This window comes from Muntiacus reevesi, chromosome 14 (genome assembly GCF_963930625.1).
Source record: "Muntiacus reevesi chromosome 14, mMunRee1.1, whole genome shotgun sequence".
Lineage (NCBI taxonomy): Eukaryota > Metazoa > Chordata > Mammalia > Artiodactyla > Cervidae > Muntiacus > Muntiacus reevesi.
Window position 1 is genome coordinate 63459877 of NC_089262.1, and position 19129 is coordinate 63479005.

Below are 19129 nucleotides of genomic sequence, written 5' to 3' on the forward strand. Positions count from 1 at the left end.
AACCTGACGCCATGCGGGTGTCAGGTAACCCTGAGAGGATGTGTTGAGAAGGGCACTCCACCCTCCATCAGCCTAATCCTGAGACAACGTCAGTCAAACCCAGGGTGGGGGACAGCCTGCAGGGCACCTGGCAGTGTTCTTCAAGACTGAAGAACAAGAAAGACCGAGGAACTGTCCCCAGGCAGAGCTCGGGGGAGACGTGACCACAGAATGCAAGGTTGCCTCTTGCATAGATCCTGGAGCAATAAATGGACACTAGGGGAACAGAGCTGTTCTTAAATTTTAAATTGTGTCGAAACTGCTTCTTCCAGGTTGGGGTGCACTGGTTACCCCACCTGGTTGTGAAAATTATGGTCTGTGGGCTGGCAACACACTGGGCTTTTAAACATTTCTTTCCTACCCAATCTCCCCTTTTTGGTGACGATCCAGGAAGGTCTGTTAGGTGTATACCTTCCCCGCTGGTGTGGTCTCTTTGGGAGCCAGTTGGGAGAAAGGAAAACCAACAGTGCAACTGTTTGGATACTAAAAATTGATTATCTTTTTGAAATAAAAAGCCTGCCCCCCCTCCCCAAAAAAAGGACATTAGTGGAAAAGAGGTAAAATCCAAATAAAGTCTGGAGTCTAGTTAGTAACACACCAGTGTCAGTTTCCTAGTTGGGACAGATGTGTGAACCACGGGGAACACTGGCGGGCGTCTGTACCACCTATGCAACTCTCCTGTAACTCTAAACTATTCTAAAATTTAAAAGTGTCTTTAATTTAAAAAAGAGACAGAAGCGCCACCCCGTTCTCCAGGGGACCTTCCTGACCCAGGGATCAGACCCAGGTCTCCTGCGTTGCAGACAGATTCTTTACTGTCTGGGCCCCCAGAGAAGCCCGACAAAACATGTCCCATGAGGCTGGGGGGCAGGAGCTGCTTGGCTAGCTCAGCGCTGTATTCCCAGGTTTGAGCTCAGTGCCTGGCACACCGCAGGCCCTCAAGAAATATGTTCAACAAAGTCTCCACCACCCCAGCCCAGGGCTGGCCTGTTGACTGGGGCTCCAGAGGCCGCCAGAGCGAGGGCGGGCTGGCCGGCCCCACCTGCCCCACGGGAAGGGCTGCACCGCTCCCCCCAGCAGGGTTCCAGCTGACCCCCCCCAGGTGTCCACATTTGAATATGGGCAACGGTCTCTGAGCGCGGCCTCCTCTCAGGCAACCCGGAGCCCCTCCCCCAGCACAGCTTCCGGGGCAACAAACTGCAAAGACAACTGAGCAGACAGCAGCTGCCATCGGGAGGCATGGAGCGGCCCCCAAAAACCAAGGGGATAACCCTCCCCTCTGGGGCATGCAAGCTGGGTGAGAAAACCAGCTCTGGCATCACAGAGTGCTCCACTGTGTGCCTTTGGCCAAGTCCCGTCCCCTCTGTGCCCAGCATGCTCATTAGGCAAATGGGAACGACCCCGGGTTCCAACCTGACCGGACGGTGACCTGAACCAGGCCAGGCCCCCAGCCTGGCACTGGATGAGCAGGGACCATGGCGGGCACTGTGGGCGCAGCACAGCGTGGGGAGGTGCCTGAGAGACACCCTGGGGGCGGAGGGTATTCAGGGGTCTGGAGAAGGAGCGCCACCCCGACTGAGCTTTGGCCAGCCCGGGACTGCGGAGGAGGAAAGTCAGGTCTGGTGGCAGAGCTGGCCGTGCGCCCCCAGCACCATCCACGGGCGGAAAGCCCCCGGCCAGGAGGAAACGTGCCCGGAGACGCCTCTGCCCAAACCTGGGGGCCCCTCGCTCCTCTGCTCCCGGCTCCAAGTCCAGACCCACCAGACCCCTTCCTGAGTCCAGGGGCCACCCCAAGTCCCATCCACCAGGCGAGCATGTGCTGGCTCCCTGGTATGCGTGACACACAGCCCACCCGCCGCCAGCCACAGGCCGTCGTCAGCCCTCAGAAGGCTTTGGTTTGGCCCGGCATAATGTTCAACAAAAATAAAATTGAAAGCAGTTACTAATCGTTTTCACGCAATTTATGAGATTTTCATCATTTCCTGAAAAACAGGGTGATCTGGAGGGCAACAAGCCACAGGGAGCTGCCCCTTCCCAACGGAGAGTCACTCTCGGACGGGTTCCAGCGCCTGCACCCAGCTGCCCCCCACCCCGTGTCTCTGACGGGCTCCAGCCCCCTGCACCCAGCTGCCCCCCCACACCCTGGGTCTCTGACGGGCTCCAGCCCCCCTGCACCCAGCTGCCCCCCCACACCCCGTGTCCCTGACGGGCTCCAGCCCCCTGCACCCAGCTGCCTCCCCCCCACCCCGTGTCTCTGACAGGCTCCAGTGCCTGCACCCAGCTGCCCCCCACCCCGTGTCTCTGACGGGCTGCAGCTCCCCTGCACCCAGCTGCCCCCCACCCCGTGTCTCTGACAGGCTCCAGCCCCCCTGCACCCAGCTGCCCCCCACCCCGTGTCTCTGACGGGGTCCAGCCCCCCTGCACCCAGCTGCCTCCCCCCCCACCCCGTGTCTCTGACGGGTTTCAGCGCCTGCACCCAGCTGCCCCCCACCCCGTGTCCCTGACGGGCTCCAGCCCCCCTGCACCCAGCTGCCTCCCCCCCACCCCGTGTCTCTGACGGGCTCCAGCCCCCCTGCACCCAGCTGCCCCCACCCCATGTCTCTGACGGGCTCCAGCCCCCCTGCACCCAGCTGCCCCCCACCCCATGTCTCTGATGGGCTCCAGCCCCCCTGCACCCAGCTGCCCCCCACCCCATGTCTCTGACGGGCTCCAGCCCCCCTGCACCCAGCTGCCTCCCCCCCACCCCATGTCTCTGACGGGCTCCAGCCCCCCTGCACCCAGCTGCCCCCCACCCCGTGTCTCTGACGGGCTCCAGCCCCCCTGCACCCAGCTGCCTCCCCCCCACCCCGTGTCTCTGACGGGCTCCAGCGCCTGCACCCAGCTGCCCCCCACACCCCAAGGTGCCTTCCTGGGGGCATCTGCGTATGACCCTGTGATGGCTCTGTCTCCCACTAGAGATTGCTGCCTTGGTTTCTGGGGCCACCATGTGGGTGCCACTCGGAGAAGGGAGCCCTGCTCCAGGCTGAGCCGCCCCAGGTGTCCTCACCAGAGCACATCTCTGCCCTGCACCCCCCAGGAGTCCCGGCTCTGCCACGTCCGCCCGCCAGGTGCCCCCCTGCGCAGGTCCCCAGGGCTCCGCGTGGAGCAGAGCTAAGGGCTGCCAGGCAAAGCCAGGAGGAGAGAAACACCCTGTCGTCTAAGCACACTCGTCCCGCAATCCACACGAGTCCATGCCACCTCACAGAAGTCCTGCGGGGAAGTGTGAGCACCCCAACACGCAGATGAGGAAAAGGGGGGCTCACAGAGTCAGGGGGCGTGTTCAGGGCCCGGAGCCCAGTGGACACGGGGAAGGGCTTCGTATCCAGGGCGATCTGCCAGATGGGCTGAGTGTGAGGGTCTGTCCCAAGGAAGGCACTGCGAAGGCAGCCCTCGAGGGATTCGTGGGAAGAAAGCCATTCCTAACGGGAGCCCACGACTGAGCCCCTGGCCCTGAAGACACCTGCTGATGTCACACAGGCACCCTTGGACCCAGCAAAACTGCCAAACAAGGCAAGCATCACCAGGTGCTTCCATTGCAGTGAAGGGAAATTTTAGGTAAATTCTTCCTTGCCACAGCGGCTCTGGGTGTGAAAGCGAGAGAGAAAAGGATAGTGCACACCTGGGGGGAAGTCACAAAAATCAGCAACGTCCGGGCACCAGCGAGGCCGCGGAACGCAGGGCAAAGCACCCTGGCTCTTGGCTCACAGACCCCAAATTCAAGCCCCAGTCCCGCGCTTCCTCAGCTCTGTGCCTGGCCAGTCACCCCCAGCTCCGAATCCTGGCTTCCTGTTTCAAAATTAAATCAATAAAATAAACAATCAGCAGAGTGAAATGGCACCTTTTTCACCGGGAGAAAATATTTGTGAACTATGTATGTGAAAAGTGGTTAATTTCCAAAATACATAAGAAATTCCTTCAACTCCACAGCAAATGACACACACACAAAACACAACAACCCCACAACCAAATAACCTGATTAAAACTGGGCAGAGGACCTGAATAGACACTTCTCCACATAAGACACACAGATGGCCAACAGGAATAGGGAAAGATCCTCAACATCACTAACAATTAGGGAAACGGAAATCAAAACCGCAGTGAGATACCACCTCACACTTTGTCAGGATGGCCATCACCCAGATAAATAAAAGATAACAAGTGTTGGGGACAACATGGGGAAACTGGAACTCTTGTATGTTGTTGGTGGAAACGTCAATCAGAGAAGCCACTACGGAAAACAGTAAGGAGGGTCCTCAAAAAATTAAAAATAGAAATACCAAACCAGTAATCAGGGTATTTATCCAAAATAACTGAAATCAGGATCTTAAAGAGATATATACACCCCCATGTTCACCGAAGCATTATTCACAACAGCTGAAATGTGGAAATAATCCGAGTGTCCAAGGCCAGATGAATGGGAATAAGGAGACAAGAAGAATGTGGTGTATACTGCAATGGGATGTTCCTCAGCCTTTAAAAAGGAAAAACTCTGCCATGTGCGACAACACGGATGAAGCTGATGAACGTTGCGTTAGGTAAAATAAGCCAGTCACAGAAAGTGTGTGAGTCGCTCAGTCGTGTCCAATTGGTTGCAACCCCATGGACTGCAGCCCGCCAGGCTGTTCTACTCATGGATTCTCCAGGGAAGAATACTGGAGTGGGTTGCCATGCCCTCCTCCAGAGGATCTTCCCAACCCAGGGATAGAACCCAGGTCTCCCACATTGCAGGCAGATTCTTTACCATCTGAGGCACGAGGGAAGCAGATAGTCACAGTCACAGAAGACCAAATTACTTTGCCCACTTATAGGAGGCATCTAAAATAGTTAAACCCACAGCAGCAGAGAGTAGAACAGTGGTTACCAGGGGCTGGAGGAGGAGAAGGAAATGGGAAGTTGCTATTCAACAGGTATAAAGTTTCAGTTGTGCAAGACAAATAATAAGTCCCAGAGATCTGCTCTACCACACTGCGCCCATCATGGTGCACTTAAAAAGCTGTTAAGAGGGTAGATCTCATTTTAAAGTGTTCTGACCACAATTTTTAAAAATTTAATGAATAAAGTGATAGCATTAGAGTTTCTCGGGGGGATGAAACTGTTCTATATCCAGACTGTGAGGCGGTCACATGACATGAAGGCCATAGAAGAGTACACCCAAAAAGGCCACTTTTATTGCATGTTAATTAAAAAGATAGAGCACAGAAAAATAAATGACTACAATCGCATCTATCTCATGGGACCAGTGTGATCTTCCAGTTCAACAGCAGGCTCAGCACAGAGCACAACTCATCAGCAGCCGAGGGACTGTCAGGCGTTACTAATGAGATACGGACGGCCTCCTTTCCTCCTGAGAAATGCAAGCCTCAGACCAAAATTCAAGAGAAAAGTGTTTCCAGCACCCGATGTTCAGGGACCTGTGACTAAAGTTTGGTAACAGCCAGCCAGCTCATCTCAAGTAGGGTTTCCACCTTTTGGATAAACAGAACATTCAGTCCATTTCAAACGGATCTTGCTTCCTGTCCAGCTGTGCTGCCCGGAAGGTTCCAAGAGGCAGCGTTCAAGGAAAGGATTATGCTTTCAGGTGTCCGAGCTGAGCTGGTCCCCTGGGGCCCCTTTGAAGTACCATCTGTGTGACCCAGCATCTCTGGGGGTCAATTTCCCTGGATGTAAAATAGGAATAATGCCCAGTCAGAGAGCAGAGAGATTTGTACAGCACTGTACATATTCCCCTAGCTCTTGGTAGCACAGGGAACCCTGAGTTCCCCCTGCCTCTCTTAAAAACGAACACAGAATAGCGTTGGCAGGCTTTTTTCCCTGTCTGGTACTTTTTCTGCATGCTGTTGTTTAATAGCTAAGTCGTGTCTGACACTTCTTCGACCCCATGGACTGCAGCCTGCCAGGGATTTCCCAGGCAAGAATACTGGAGGGGGTTGCCATTTCCTTCTCCAGGGGATCCTCCCAACCCAGGGATAGAACCCCGGTCTCCCGTGTTGGCAGGTGGATTCTTCTCTACCACTGAGCCACCAGGGAAGCCCTACTTTTCCTTCACAGACCAGTGTAATTAAGTTAACAGACCTGAAGGTTAAAGTTGACAACAGACAATTAGGTTAATTACCACTTCCTTAAAGGATCAATTAGAGCTGTGTTTCCCAAACAATATTTTGAGAAACGATAGTGGCCACCCTATAAACCACATGGTGGCTTACACAGTACATTTGGCAAAAGCTGGACTGAACCAAGTGACTCGGGTTCCTCTTGTGCAGGACTTCTCAGAGTCTTTAGTGAGCTATGCCCCCGCTATATATCTCCCAGGAGGGACCCCATTATGGAGGCGCACAGACTAGGAGACGCTGAGTTAGTCAACCTTACTGTACATCCAAAGCACCTGGGAACCTTGGTAAACTACAGATCCAGATTCAGGGTGGGCCCTGTGATGCTGCCTTCCCAGCAAGCTCCGAGGTGATGCTGAAGTTGTTAATGCGGGACCACAGTTTGAAGAGTAAGGGTATCAATGGTAGGGTAACCGCCTCTCCCCACCCCGACCCCTGACCTGCCTTATTGACAGCTTTACTAGTGAAGAACCAACCCAGAGGAGGGAATGGACTTGCAGGGTTGACCAGTGGGACCAGACTCCGCTCCCCAACCTCTCCTGCAGGGACCCAGTCCAGCATCTGGCCTTCCCCATGCTCTCAGCCTGCTAAAGATGGTTCTCCAGATGTAGCGAAATCTTCTCAGTCTGAGAAGTGCCCTGGGATCAAAAGGTGGCCTTTATAAAATACTGATGCCTCAGCCTCCCACCCTCAGGTCCTGAGTTCTGGGTCTGGAGAGCCACCTGAGTTTGGGGACTTTTAAAACTCCTCCAGTGATTCTTAACATTTCGCCAGAGCTGAAGGTTACTAATACAAGGGGAGTGGGTAAGTCTCACCCCAAACGCCCTTCTCACACCCTGCCTGCGTCTCCATTACCGCCCAGGAGCAGTTCCAAAATTTAAAAAATGAACAGATTACCAGATGGGAAACAGAACTTAATGAATCCACAGCTGGCTAAAGATACTACAGTATCGAGGTCAGGAATCCAAACCGCCTTGGGAGGAGAGATTTTCCATCTCCTTCCATGTCTGGATGGTCATGTAAACACATGCCCTACACTCTAGAGCCCCAGGGGCTGGAGCAGGAAAACCTGGACCCTCCAGCGTGAGAGCCTTTAAGTCGAGGGTCCCCAACCCCTGGGCCACAGACCGATACCGGTCCATGGGCTGTTAGGAATCAGGCCCGCATGGCAGGAGGTGAGCAGCGGGCGAGCTTCATCTCTATTTACAGCAGCTCCTCATCACTCCCCCATCCTGAGCTCCAACTCCCGTCAGATCAGCAGCAGTATTAGATTCCCATAGGAGCATGAACCCCAAACGTAATGCGCTTGAATCATCTTGAAACCATTCTTCCCCACCTCCCTGCCCATCTGTGGAAAAACTGTCTTCCATGACACTAGTCTCCAGTGCTGAAAAGGGTGGGAACCACCACTGCTCTAAATTACTGTGAGACCATAGTGGCGGGTAGGGGAGGGGTGGGGGGTCTTTAAAGACAATTTTAGAATCAGGTGTCAGACCACATGAGGCTAGTTAAAAAAAAAAAAAAAAGGTTGGTGACTTTAAGCTTCTTAAGAAGCACTTCTGGGAAAGGATTAGAGATGAGAAAACCAATGAATCCAATTAGAGGGGGATTCAGTTCTCTCTGAACTTGGTGAATGGAAGGGGAAAGCTTTAGAGATGGGCCTATAGGATACAAGCAGGGCTCTGGGTCAGAGAGCAGGTGTTCCAACCCCCAGTACTTTCTGCTGATCCATCATATCCCTTACCTCTGTTGCACCTCAACTGGCTCATCTGTAAAATGGGATAACAACAGTGCCTGCCTTGCAGGGTTACTGAGGGATTAAATGAGCACAGGGAGGATTCTTACAAGAGTCAGGCACTAGTACACGCTGAATAAACACAAAATATTGGCTTGATTTTCACCTAAATTTTTCCTCTGGTCTGATCTTTATTTCCCTTTTACCCTCATTTTTAAGTCTATTTATAATTTTTTAAACTTGTTGTAAAGTATGTGTTTCCATCAGCTTACCCAAGTTCTTTCTGGGATGAAGCAGGCAGAAATACAGGCACCCAGGTAAGCTGCTACCTGCCGAGTGCTGACTGTGTGCTCGGAGCCCGCCGTGGTGGCTGGGAGTGCCACTGGTGTAGGGAGTGAAGGGGGCTGCAGGGACCCCCTCGGGCAAGGCCACGTGGGGACCCAAGGAAATTGCCCTTGATCAGAGCTACTGGCCGTACTTGAAGGCTGAAATCAGGATGTGAAAAAAATCACATCAACTTCAGAAAGCTCCCCTGGGGCTCTGAGGAGATCTGGGGTCTCTTGGAGATGCCCGACCACTCGGAAGGCGAGAGTGAGAGGCGATGGAGGTTGAGCCAAGGTGCCAACAGCAGAGCCGGCATCGCAGGCTTGAGAACTGTGCGGTCACACAGGGCCCCACGCTCGGAGGGCTGTGTTCAGACTTGGCTTAATGTTCCGCTGTCACTGTCCTGACAAGCTCAATACTTTTCCAACAAGGGGTCCTGCGTTTTCATCTGCACTGGGCCCCACAAACCATGTAGCTGACCACACCCTGCAGGGACAGCTCATTTGCCCCTGCATCCACCCTACTGGGGAAGGCAACAAAGGTGGCCATCTCCTGAAAATGAAGAAACTGAGGCTCAGAGACGGTTAAGTCAACTCTCCCGGGGCCTGATGGTGAGTGACAAGGGAGCATCATGCCCCAGGTCCTCGCATTTCAACTCAGGGGCTGCCGCTGTGGGGGAGCTGGCCACCTCTGTGTGCCTCAAAGTCCTGCTCGGGCTCCTCTGGGCCTGGCTATGGGAACTGCACCCCTGCCCCCCACCTCGGGCCAAGCCAGAGACAGCAGGTGTTCTGGCCCCCGCCAGCCGGAACTGGGTCCGGCAGGGCCAACACCCACGGAACTGGGTCACAAGGCCAGTTCCACCACTTCAAGATCCAGCGACTAAGGAATCAAAGCCCTGGGAGCAAGGCAAACACAGCCACCTCTGAGAGCCCCGGGCCTCCTCCCACCCCCAGTACAACTGAGAGGCACCCAGTCAAGGACGGAGGGGAATGACCCACCCAGGGCCCAAAAGGCTCCCAGCAAAGGAAGAAGTGGCATTATCAGACTATAACTGGCCTCCCCGACAGACTCTGAGAGACCGTCCGCCTTCGGGTCGAGGGTGGCTCTGGCAATGTTTTCTAGGCACTGGAGTTCCAACAATGAAGGAGACAGGTAAAAATCTTTGCCTGAGGGAGCTCATGTTTTCATGGGAGGAAGGAAGAAAATAAGCACAAAATAATTAAGTGAATTATACAGTGTTAGGCTAAAATTTCCTGGGTGCTTACTCTGCATCTAAGTGCTTTACACACAGTGGCTCAGTGAATCTTCTCAACCATGGGTATTGTTTCCATCCCCATTTCACAGACAGGAAAGAACACAGGAGGTGAGGTCCCACAGGCACGAAGCAAGCAAGAAGGGCTCCTAAGAAAGGGCAAGAGGTTCCTACTCCCCCTGCTCGATTTTATTCTGTATTAAGGAGAGCAAAATGAGCAGGGAGCCTGGTTTTCTCCCTGGCCTCGAACTGGGAGCAGGGGGATTCAACCAGAATATGTCCCTTCCATCTCCCGTGGTCTTTTTTTTTTTTTTTTTTTGTATCAAGGGTTATTTAATTACAACATGTACATTTCACTAAACGTAAGTTGAGCATAAATTGCATCACTATATACCTATAACAAAACTGATATATGTTCTTAAACGTTCATATAGTTGTGACCACAATTCAGTGGCTGGATTTTATACTCTCAATAGGTTTATACAAACTACAGAACAAGAGATGAATCAAGTGGAAAGTGTCAAGACAAACGTCACACACGCGCACACGTAGAAGAGACTACAGTAAAACTGCAGGTCGTCTCTGGGGTTGCTGGGGCAGCCCATATTGCTGGTGGAGTGGATCCTCTGAAGTTACTGTTTAGTGATTCTTTTGTGACCACACGGACTGTAGACGACTAGGCTCCCCTGACCACGTGATTTCCGAGGCAAAAATGCTGTAAGTGGGGTGCCATGGCCTTCTCTCTCCCCCAAGGTTTTTAAGAGATCTGACAGGGCTGGGGACCCCCCAAGTCTTCCCTTTTCACCCACAGCTAACAGACCAAGCTCCAAGACTTTGGTACCAAGAGTCCCCGGTTTGAATCCCAGCTCCATCAGCTCACCACCGCCTGGCCCTGGGCAAACAGGTCACATGTCACCCAGCTCTGCAGTGGGGCATCGGGTGGGGGCTGAGCACAGGGCAGACACTCAAGTCAATGTTTGATCAATGAACACTGAAGTGCATGGGATGGCAGACCCTTCCTTTGAACCTGAGCCCTGGAAGGAACACATCTTAGACATGCAGGTTACTAGGCTCATACTCCAAGGTGTGAATGGAAAGTGTTGAATACATTCTCACTGTTCTGGAGTAGCACAAGCTTTCAAGGAAATTGATTAAAACACCTCATTATGCTGGGGCTCCCATGGCACCTGGACATGCCCAATCTCCAACTCAAGGGGCACCAAGTCAAGAATTCTGTGCAACCTGGGACCCTGGCCCACCCTTCAATCTAAGGCAAGACCCTCAGCCCTCAACTTCCTTCCCTTAAAATGTGAGGTTGGGTGCAGATTGAATGAACTGTATGCCCCAAAGCAGTGACTTCTTCAATAAAGTCAAAATCACCAGAATCTACTGAACCACACAGAAGACAGAGGCGAGAGAAGGAATTATCAGCCTGGGTAAGGGGAGGCTTTATGGAACCAGGAATCGAAGTGCCAACTACAGTTCTCTTGTGGCCTGAATGTTTACTGTTGGTATGAGGTCTGCCCCTGAATTCAGAGGAGCCTCTCCTGGTATAAAAACTACCCTGGTGTCAGCCCCAGGGCTGCGTGGAAGGGGCAGGCTGAGAGGCGGCCACGGTGCCCACGGCAGGCTGAGCTCCATGCCCGCCAGTGCAAGAGTTCCCAGGCCACCATGCTCTTCAGGCTGACACCCCAGTATGCGCACACGCCTAGGGGTCACCGCCAGGCTTTCTTCCAGGAAGGCTGGCACCCTACCCTGGCTTCATTCACACCAGCAGGGAGGGACCAGAACCCCTAGTCTGTGGGTGAGGAAATGGCCTCACGGAGAGGCGGCTTGTCCACTAACGTCCCACTTCTGAACTCCACACCCCACCAGGCTCTGAATTAAGCACTTCTCACGCTCTCAGCCCTCCCAGGTGGGACTTTATTTTTAGCTCCAATTTGCAGGTGGTGACAGAGATACTGAGAGCGTTCAGACACTTGCCCAAGTCATCCAGCTGAGCAGCTCAGGGGAGATCTGTACCCAGAGCCTTTGCCCCAACTTCTAGAATATACCAACCTGCTCAGTGGAGGGGACAGAGACAGGATTCTAACTCAGCTGGCACTAAATTCCAACCCACTCAAGCCCTGCAATTTTCCCCTGGCATACACGTGCAGCAATGCTGCCTCAGGCCAGGGCAGACCCTGGGGCTCCGTACCTCAGGGGAAAGTCTGGTGGAGACCCTGTCAGTGAGGCTTCCAGAAGGCCTAGCCGAGCACGGTGTGGACCAGGCGGCGGCCGGACTCCACAGAGGGCTCGCTGTGGTGACTGCAGAAAGCCAAGGCCAGGCCGGGCTGGGCCCTCTCTGCAAAGTCCTGCCCACAGGCCCCTGGTCTCGTCTCCTCCCCCTCCCAAGAAGCCCCCAGACCCAGAGCACAGGACGTAGCACCAGCAGAGGGACAGGCCTCCAGCTGGAGGCAGTGGGGAGAGGCTCAGCCTCCGGAAACCTGAAACCCTCCAGCAGCTGCCTGGTGGGAGGGGGCTGCAGACCCCTGGGGGCTCATCCAAGGTGCCCTGGACGCACCTGTCACTGGGGTGGGGTTCAGGAAGGCTCTGTAGAGGGGAGGAAGGGGATGGCTTCTTAGCTCGATTGCTCCCATCTAGGGGAAGGAGGAAATGTTTCCCAGCATGGGGGAAAGGGGATGCGACTTTGCGAGGTGTCAGGGCAGCCTGGGGAGGGGGACCCCGGGAGGGAAGGGGCGGAGCGGCCTGAGAGGTGGGTGGCCCCGCTTCCCGCTGCACGAGGCCCTCCGAGCCTCCGGCTGGCTTTGTGTGCGGCAGGGGGCCCGCCTGGAGTCCCCGAGGGCCGGTGGAGGCATGCATAGGATGGGGGACTGCTTTTGCGTTTCAGGCGGGAGGGGTCCGCAGCGTGCCCGAGCACGCCCCGCGCCGGCGTTGCCACACTCACCTCCTGAAGTCAAAGGGCATCGTGCCGTCGCCGCCGCCGCCGCCAGGGATGGGAGCGCTGCAGGCCAGGTGGGCCGCGGCGCCGCGTGGGTCCCAGCCCGCTGCCAACGCCGCCTCCGGCCGCCCCGCCCCCACCGGCCGCCCCCCGCCTCCGACACTCGCCGCTGCCTGCGGCCGCCGGGAAGTGACGCTCCGTTCGGCGCATTGGGCACCGCCCCCGCCCCCGGCCGCCCCTTCCGCCGCACCGTTAAAGGGGCCTGGGGGCTGCGGTGGGGGCTGGGTGCCGGGACGCAGGGGCGGGCCTTAGGGGGGCGTGCGGTGGGGCTCGAGGCTTGGAGAGGAAGGGAGCACCCAAAGATACAGTTATTCATGCCTTCCCAGCCTCCGCCCCCCACTGTGTTTTCCATCAGTTTCTCTGTGGCCTTGAGCAAATCCCACTGCCTCCGTTATTTCGCATTTGCAAACCGGTTTTCCTGAGTTGAGGCCTCCCTCATAGCTTAGTTGAAAAAGAATCCGCCTGCAATGCAGGAGACCCCGATTCGATTCCTGGGTCGGGAAGATCCGCTGGGGAAGGGATAAGCTACTCACTCCACTATTCTTGGGGGTTCCCTGGTGGCTCAGTTGGTAACGAATCTGCCCGCGATGCGGGAGACATAGGTTCGATTCCCTGGATTGGGAAGATGCCCTGGAGAAGGGAAAGGCCACCCACTCCAATATTCTGGCCTGGAGAATTCCACGGACTGTACTGTTCATGGGGTCGCAGAGTTGGACGCGACTGAGCGACTTTCACTTTCTTGAGTTGTGCAAATTAAATGGCATGGTACAGATTTGGGCTATGCATAGCCTCTAACTCTGAGTAAAGGGCCTTATACCGTGAAAGAAAGGTGGAGGTCAGGCAGGCCTAGAGTTATAAAGTGGACCCAACCACATCCCTGCTGAGCCTCTCTCGGAAACACGCTGGGCTTCTCTGAGTCCACACCCCTTTCCACATCTGCAGGAAGAAGCTGATGACACTTACCGGAGGAGGTTTTTCCTGGGGATCAAATGACAAAGTCGGGAGACTGCGTAGTGTGATGCCTGGCGCCTAGTAAAGGCTTGTCACCTGAAGCTATTGTAGTTGGCCTGCTAGCTCTACTTCTCTGCTTGCATCTTCAGGATATGGTTCATTTCAGTGGTATTCACTGAGCCTGGCTCTGAGCCCAGTCTATTGTGGACAGCAGACCAAGACCTGTTGTGTGACTTGGCCCAGGGTAGACCTCTCTGAGCCTCAGTTTCCTTCTGTGAAATTCACAGGTGATCAGCATCTCCTTTCAGGATTGCTGAATGAGAGGAGCTGGTAGTTGTAATACAAGACCCAGGTGCAAGAAACTCATTTTGAACTTCCCCTTCTATGATTGGCCCCACCTCCAAGGCTCTGCTAATACAGAGGCTTGAAAAATCCCAAGGGAGGAAGAGGAGGGTAGGGCTCCTGTTCAAATAGCAGGGCCAGCAGGCCATTTCTCATCTATAAATAGAGGGAAATGGTGGTACCTATTCCTCTGGGAGGATTCAGAATGCATGGTGCCAGTTCCTGTCTGGTGTAGGGTGTGGGCTGTGAACCACACTCTTCCTCTGGATCCTATGCAGTGCTGCCTGTTCTTCCCTTTTCATTCATTCATTCATTCATTCATTCAGCCAGCAAGGGGCCTGGAACTCTTGGGAGAGAGGAGAAAATCTCAGCTGGAACTTGAATCCTAAGAGCAGTAGAAAGGTTGAAGGGGCCTTGAGTAGCCACTGAGCCCAAAAGACTGTTTGCTTGGCCCTATATAGGAGGGGAGTCATACAGTGGTAAGCATCTGACAATGAGTCCTCCCTCTCAAAGTCTCGTCCACAGGCTGGTGATGGTCCACCAACCAACTGCATAGGCACCATGGGGCAAATTCTCAGCTCCAGCCCAGACCTATTGAATTAAGTGTGCATTTCCCACGGTCTCCAAAAGATTCATTGGCACACTGAATTCCTAGAGACACTGTGATAGAGGACCTCGTTTTGGGGGGATGGGGCACTTCTGCGTTTGTGGTTTCTTTTGCCTTGAGCACGTTCATCCCTCTGTGTTCCACCCTTCTGTAATGAACAGAGAATATGCGTGCCTCCCGGTAGATTCTCCCTTTCTTCATAACTCTTAGCTATGGTAACAGAGCCCATACTCGAGCCAAACTGCATGGGGTCACATTATAGTCTGTCTACTTACTAATTTATTTTACTTCTGCACCTCAGTTTCCTCATATGTAAAATTAGAACAATAATAGTACCTTCCACATAGACCTGTTGGAAGGATAAAATGTGTTGATGAATGTCAAGGATTTAGGATAGAGCCTAGCACAGAGTAATGTAAGAGAGGTTTGACTATGGTTGCTATTTTTGCATGAAGATGGAGCTCCCGGTTTTTGGCTGGGCATACGGGTGCTCAGAAGGAAAGTTACATTTCCTAGCTTCCCTTGCAGCTAGGTGTGGTCATGTGACTAAATTCTGGCCATTGAGATGTAAAGAGACATAGCTGCTTCAGGGTTTATTGCTGGATATGACCCATCGTGTCCCTTTCTCCCTTTGGCTACCCAGAATGTGGATGCCACCATCCTGCTGCATTCAATGAAGGTCGTGTAGAGCAGAGCAACAGGAGAGAGGGAGCCTGGGTTCCTGCCCCTGATTGGCACAGTACCTGTCCTCAAACATCTCCCCAAACTTCTAAGCCAGAGAGAAACACACATGTCTGGTTTAAGTTCTGTTATTTTGTATTTTCAGACACTTACACCTGAACCTAATACTAATACACCTGCCCAGGCTAGTTAATTTCTTGACTTGGTTCAACTACCACATGCAGAATAGGCCAGGACCCCCATTATATGGTCACATGACACCCATAGGTTTTTAGGGGGAGAAATTGTCACAGTTTGTGATGAAACTAGTATTAATTGGCTCATGTCTACCTCCCCATGTTGACTGGAAGTTCTCCGTGGAGGAGGGATGTCTGTTTTCTCATCACTGTATCCTGGCACCCAACCAGAGCCTGCACGTGGTGGGGCAGGTGGGGGGCCATAACTGTGTATTGAAGGCCGAGTGGCATTTTCCCAGAGAGGCAGGCCTTCTCTAAGAATTCCCAGAGAGAATGTGGGGAGGGGACACATCAACAAAGATCTCTGTGGGGACTCTTGAGGTCTGTAAGCCAGTCCCAGATGGCCTGTGTGCCCAGAAGACAGTGTAAGATGGAACAAAGGAAATCAGATGTTGTGTTACAGTAAATGAGAAAACCCTGTATCTCTTGACCAAGGGAGTAACTTACTAAAAACTGAGTTTTAGGATTGCTAATCTTTCAGGACCCTATTGTAGCCAGCCTCGGGTGACTGATATTCCCATGCCCTTGTGTAATCACCTCTCACAATGCAAAGTGCCAAGCTGGGTAACCAACAGGACATTGCAGAAATCACCTCATATGACTCTGCAGGCTAGGTAGTAAGGGCATTGAGGCTTCTCCTTAGGCTCTCCTGAATCTCTTGTTCTGGAGAAAACCAGCTTCTCGGTCATAAAGACACTCAAGCACAGTTAGACAGGGGTCGGATGGCAAAGAACTGAGGCCTCCCGCCAACAGTCGTGTGAGCGAGTCATCCTAGAAGTGGATCCTTAGCCTCCAAGTCTTCAGAGCTGCAACTCCAGCCCACAGCTTAACTACAGCCTCAGAAGAAGCCCTCACCCAGAGCCACTCATCTAAGTCACTCCTGGATTCCTCCTGGCTCTTAGAAACTATGTGAGATAATAAATGTTTATCGTAAGCCACTAGGTTGTCGGTATTCAGTTACACAGTATAGATAGTCAATAAAGACACCATCCCCCATTCGTTGTTCTACCAGCACCTTCTCCCTGCCTTCTTCCACCTCACCACCAACAGGCTTAGTGAAATGGTAAAGCACTGCAATCAGCTGACTCTCTAGCTGAGAGACGTGGACACACAGTTTAACTAGCTGGTTGTCTGAGTATGCAGTGAAAGATAATAATACCTTTCCTATGGCAGGTAACCTCTAAAATCACCATCCCAATTAATCCACCTCCTTGTATTCAAACACTTTCATAATCTCCGTCCTTACAGTGCAGGCTGGACTTGTGATTCACTTTGAATGAACAGAATATGGCAGATACAGTGGCATGCCGCTCCTAAGACTACGATACAGAAAGATGGTGGCTTCTGCCTGGAACACTGTTTCTTGGATCAGTCGCTCCAGGCAAGTCAGCAGCCCTGTGGAGAGGTCCCGTGGGAGAGCTCACTAGCGAATCTTCTGGCTTCTGTCAGCAACCATGTGATTGAACTTGGAGTGGATCCCTCAGCCTCCGTTGAGCCTTGAGATGACCGCAGCCCTGACCCACCACTTGACTGCAACCTACTGAGAGATCTTGACCCAGAGGCATGTGACTGAGCTGCCTCTGGATCCCATGAAATGACAAGTTTGTTGTTCTAAGTGACTAAGTTTGGGGCAATTTGTTAGGCAGTAACAGTTAACAAATACATGGCCCTAAAAGCTTGCTGTAAAGATGAAGTAACATATATAGGGTCAGGCATACAGCAGGTAATTAAATGATTGCTGAATGCATCAATTGATAAACGCATGAACATTCTATAATGGAGAAAGTGCCCTGGCTCCAAATGCTCACTGGTCTCTACGCCCTCTTGTCAAACACATCACAGAAAGTTGTTTGAGGCAGGGAAATGGCCAGGTCAGGTTTGTTTTTCTGTAATAGGAGCCTGGTTTGTGTTCTAGGGGTGTGGCTGGTTCAACTGTGGCCTGGATGAAGAGATTAAGAAATAATAGTCCTTTGTCAGCTTGAAGAGGCATTGAGGGTAACTTGGGCCTCATAACAGGTTTCTGAACAAATTCTCCTTTCTTGCTCTGTAAAGTCTCCTGGCCAACTAGAAGGCTGTCATTCATTCACTCATCCATTTTAAGTTATTCAGTGGACACCTCTTTATGACAGATCCTCTGGTTGCAGAAAGAAACGCGACACATCCGTGTTTAGGAAGCAGGGAGGAGGTAAGCAGTGTGGTGCTATAACAAAGACTCAGCCTCAGGGGCCCCAGTTCCTTGTGCAGGTACAGTTTCGTGGTCAGTGCTGCGTTAGGGTCAGTCCCAGAGGTTCTAGGAGGGTGGTGGAGCGTTCATAATTCTACCCATGGAAATGAATTGGTCTGAACACTTTCAGTTCAAGGTGGCTGAGATCATCTCAAATTAACATACCCTGCCTAGGGCCAGAAAGAGAGAGAGAGAGAGAGAGAGAGAAACAAACGGAAGAGAAAAAAAAAAAAAAAAGAAGAAGGAAGAAAGCAAAGTCCAGAGGTAGATTTGGTTTCAGGCACTTCACTAATTGCATCAGGAATCTCTCTCTCCATCCCTAGGCTCACCTTTTTTAAATTTTTTTTTTCCGTGCCACAAGTCATGTGGGATCAGCGTGGATGTGCAGAGCCTTAACCACTGGGCCACCAGGGAAGTCCCATAGGCTCATCTCTTAAATTCGGACTTCATCTCTAGAGAGGCTTTCCTTTTGTGCTGGCAAAACACCCGCTTGCAGCCCCAGGCTGTTCTTCCAGCTCTGCAACTCCAGCAGATGAGGGAAAGCTGTTTCCTGCTGCCTCAGGCAAAGGCTCCTGAGTTGACCCTCAGGGGTTAGCATCGTGGCAGGCCAGAATAGTGGGCTCCAGGAGAACAGATAGGCCAAGCCTAGGCTGAATGCCCACCCTAGAGCCTGGAGTGGAATCAGCCTTCTTCAACACACACAGATTAAGATGGAAGAAGTGTGGTTTCCTAAAGAGAAGTCAGGGGTGGGAATTCCCTGGTGGTCCAGTGGTTAGAACTCAGTACTTTCAGTGCTGAGATTTAATCCTTTGTCGGGGAACTAAGATCTCGTAGCAAGGCCTTTAAAAAGAAAGAAAGAAAATCAGGGCAGCATTGCCAAAGAAGGAAAGGATGTTGGGAGGAAAAATCGCCAGGTATCTTCTACAGGGAGTTAGGAAAAGCTTCGAGGAAGAAGAAGAATCTGAGCTGAGACCTTGAAGAGTAAGTAGATTTTAGGGAGAAAAGCGGGTTGAGTCCTTTGTTACCTATTACTGTGTAACAAATTATCCCAAACTGAAACAGCAGTTTATTGCCTTGCAGTTTCTGATGGTCAGGAATCGAGGAACAGCTACCTGGGTGTTTCTGGCTCAGGATCCGTGACGAAGCTGCAGTCGAGCTGTCGGCCAAGGCTGCAGTCTCAAGATGACCGGAGCTGGTGGATCCAGGCTCACCCACGGGGCTGTTGGAGGCGAGTTTGGCCCTCCCCACACGGATCTGTCCTTAACACGGGTTGTGACATGGCTTCTCCCTGCCAAAGGAGAGAGTCAGCCTTCTGTGAATTCTCTCCAAGGTGCACGCTGTCATTTCCACCTTCTTTTATTCATAAGTCCAGCCTCCACTCGAAAGGAGGGAATCTCACAAGGGTTTGAATGCCAGGAGGTGGGGGTCATCACGGGGCCCATCTTGGGGGCTGGATACATCCTGGGGAAGGACACAAAAGCGTGGTGGTGGGAGAGCAGGCAGCGAGGCTGTGGCCGTGGGTAACATCAAGCTGAAGAGGGAAGTAGGTGGGGGCTTTGAGAGACGCGTTCACAGCGTGAACTTTCTTCTA

The 19129-nt window shown here is 52.8% G+C and overlaps 1 protein-coding gene across 1 annotated transcript in view; it reads right to left on the reverse strand.

The window, feature by feature from the left end:
* ERGIC1 (endoplasmic reticulum-golgi intermediate compartment 1) overlaps positions 1–12630 on the reverse strand; it is a 112246-nt gene extending 99616 nt beyond the window's left edge. The window contains exon 1 of the mRNA XM_065905764.1: positions 12444–12630. Coding sequence (XP_065761836.1) covers positions 12444–12463 — 20 coding nt within the window. The 5' untranslated portion in view covers positions 12464–12630. The remainder of the gene's footprint in view (positions 1–12443) is intronic.
* Between the last annotated feature and the right edge of the window lie 6499 nt (positions 12631–19129).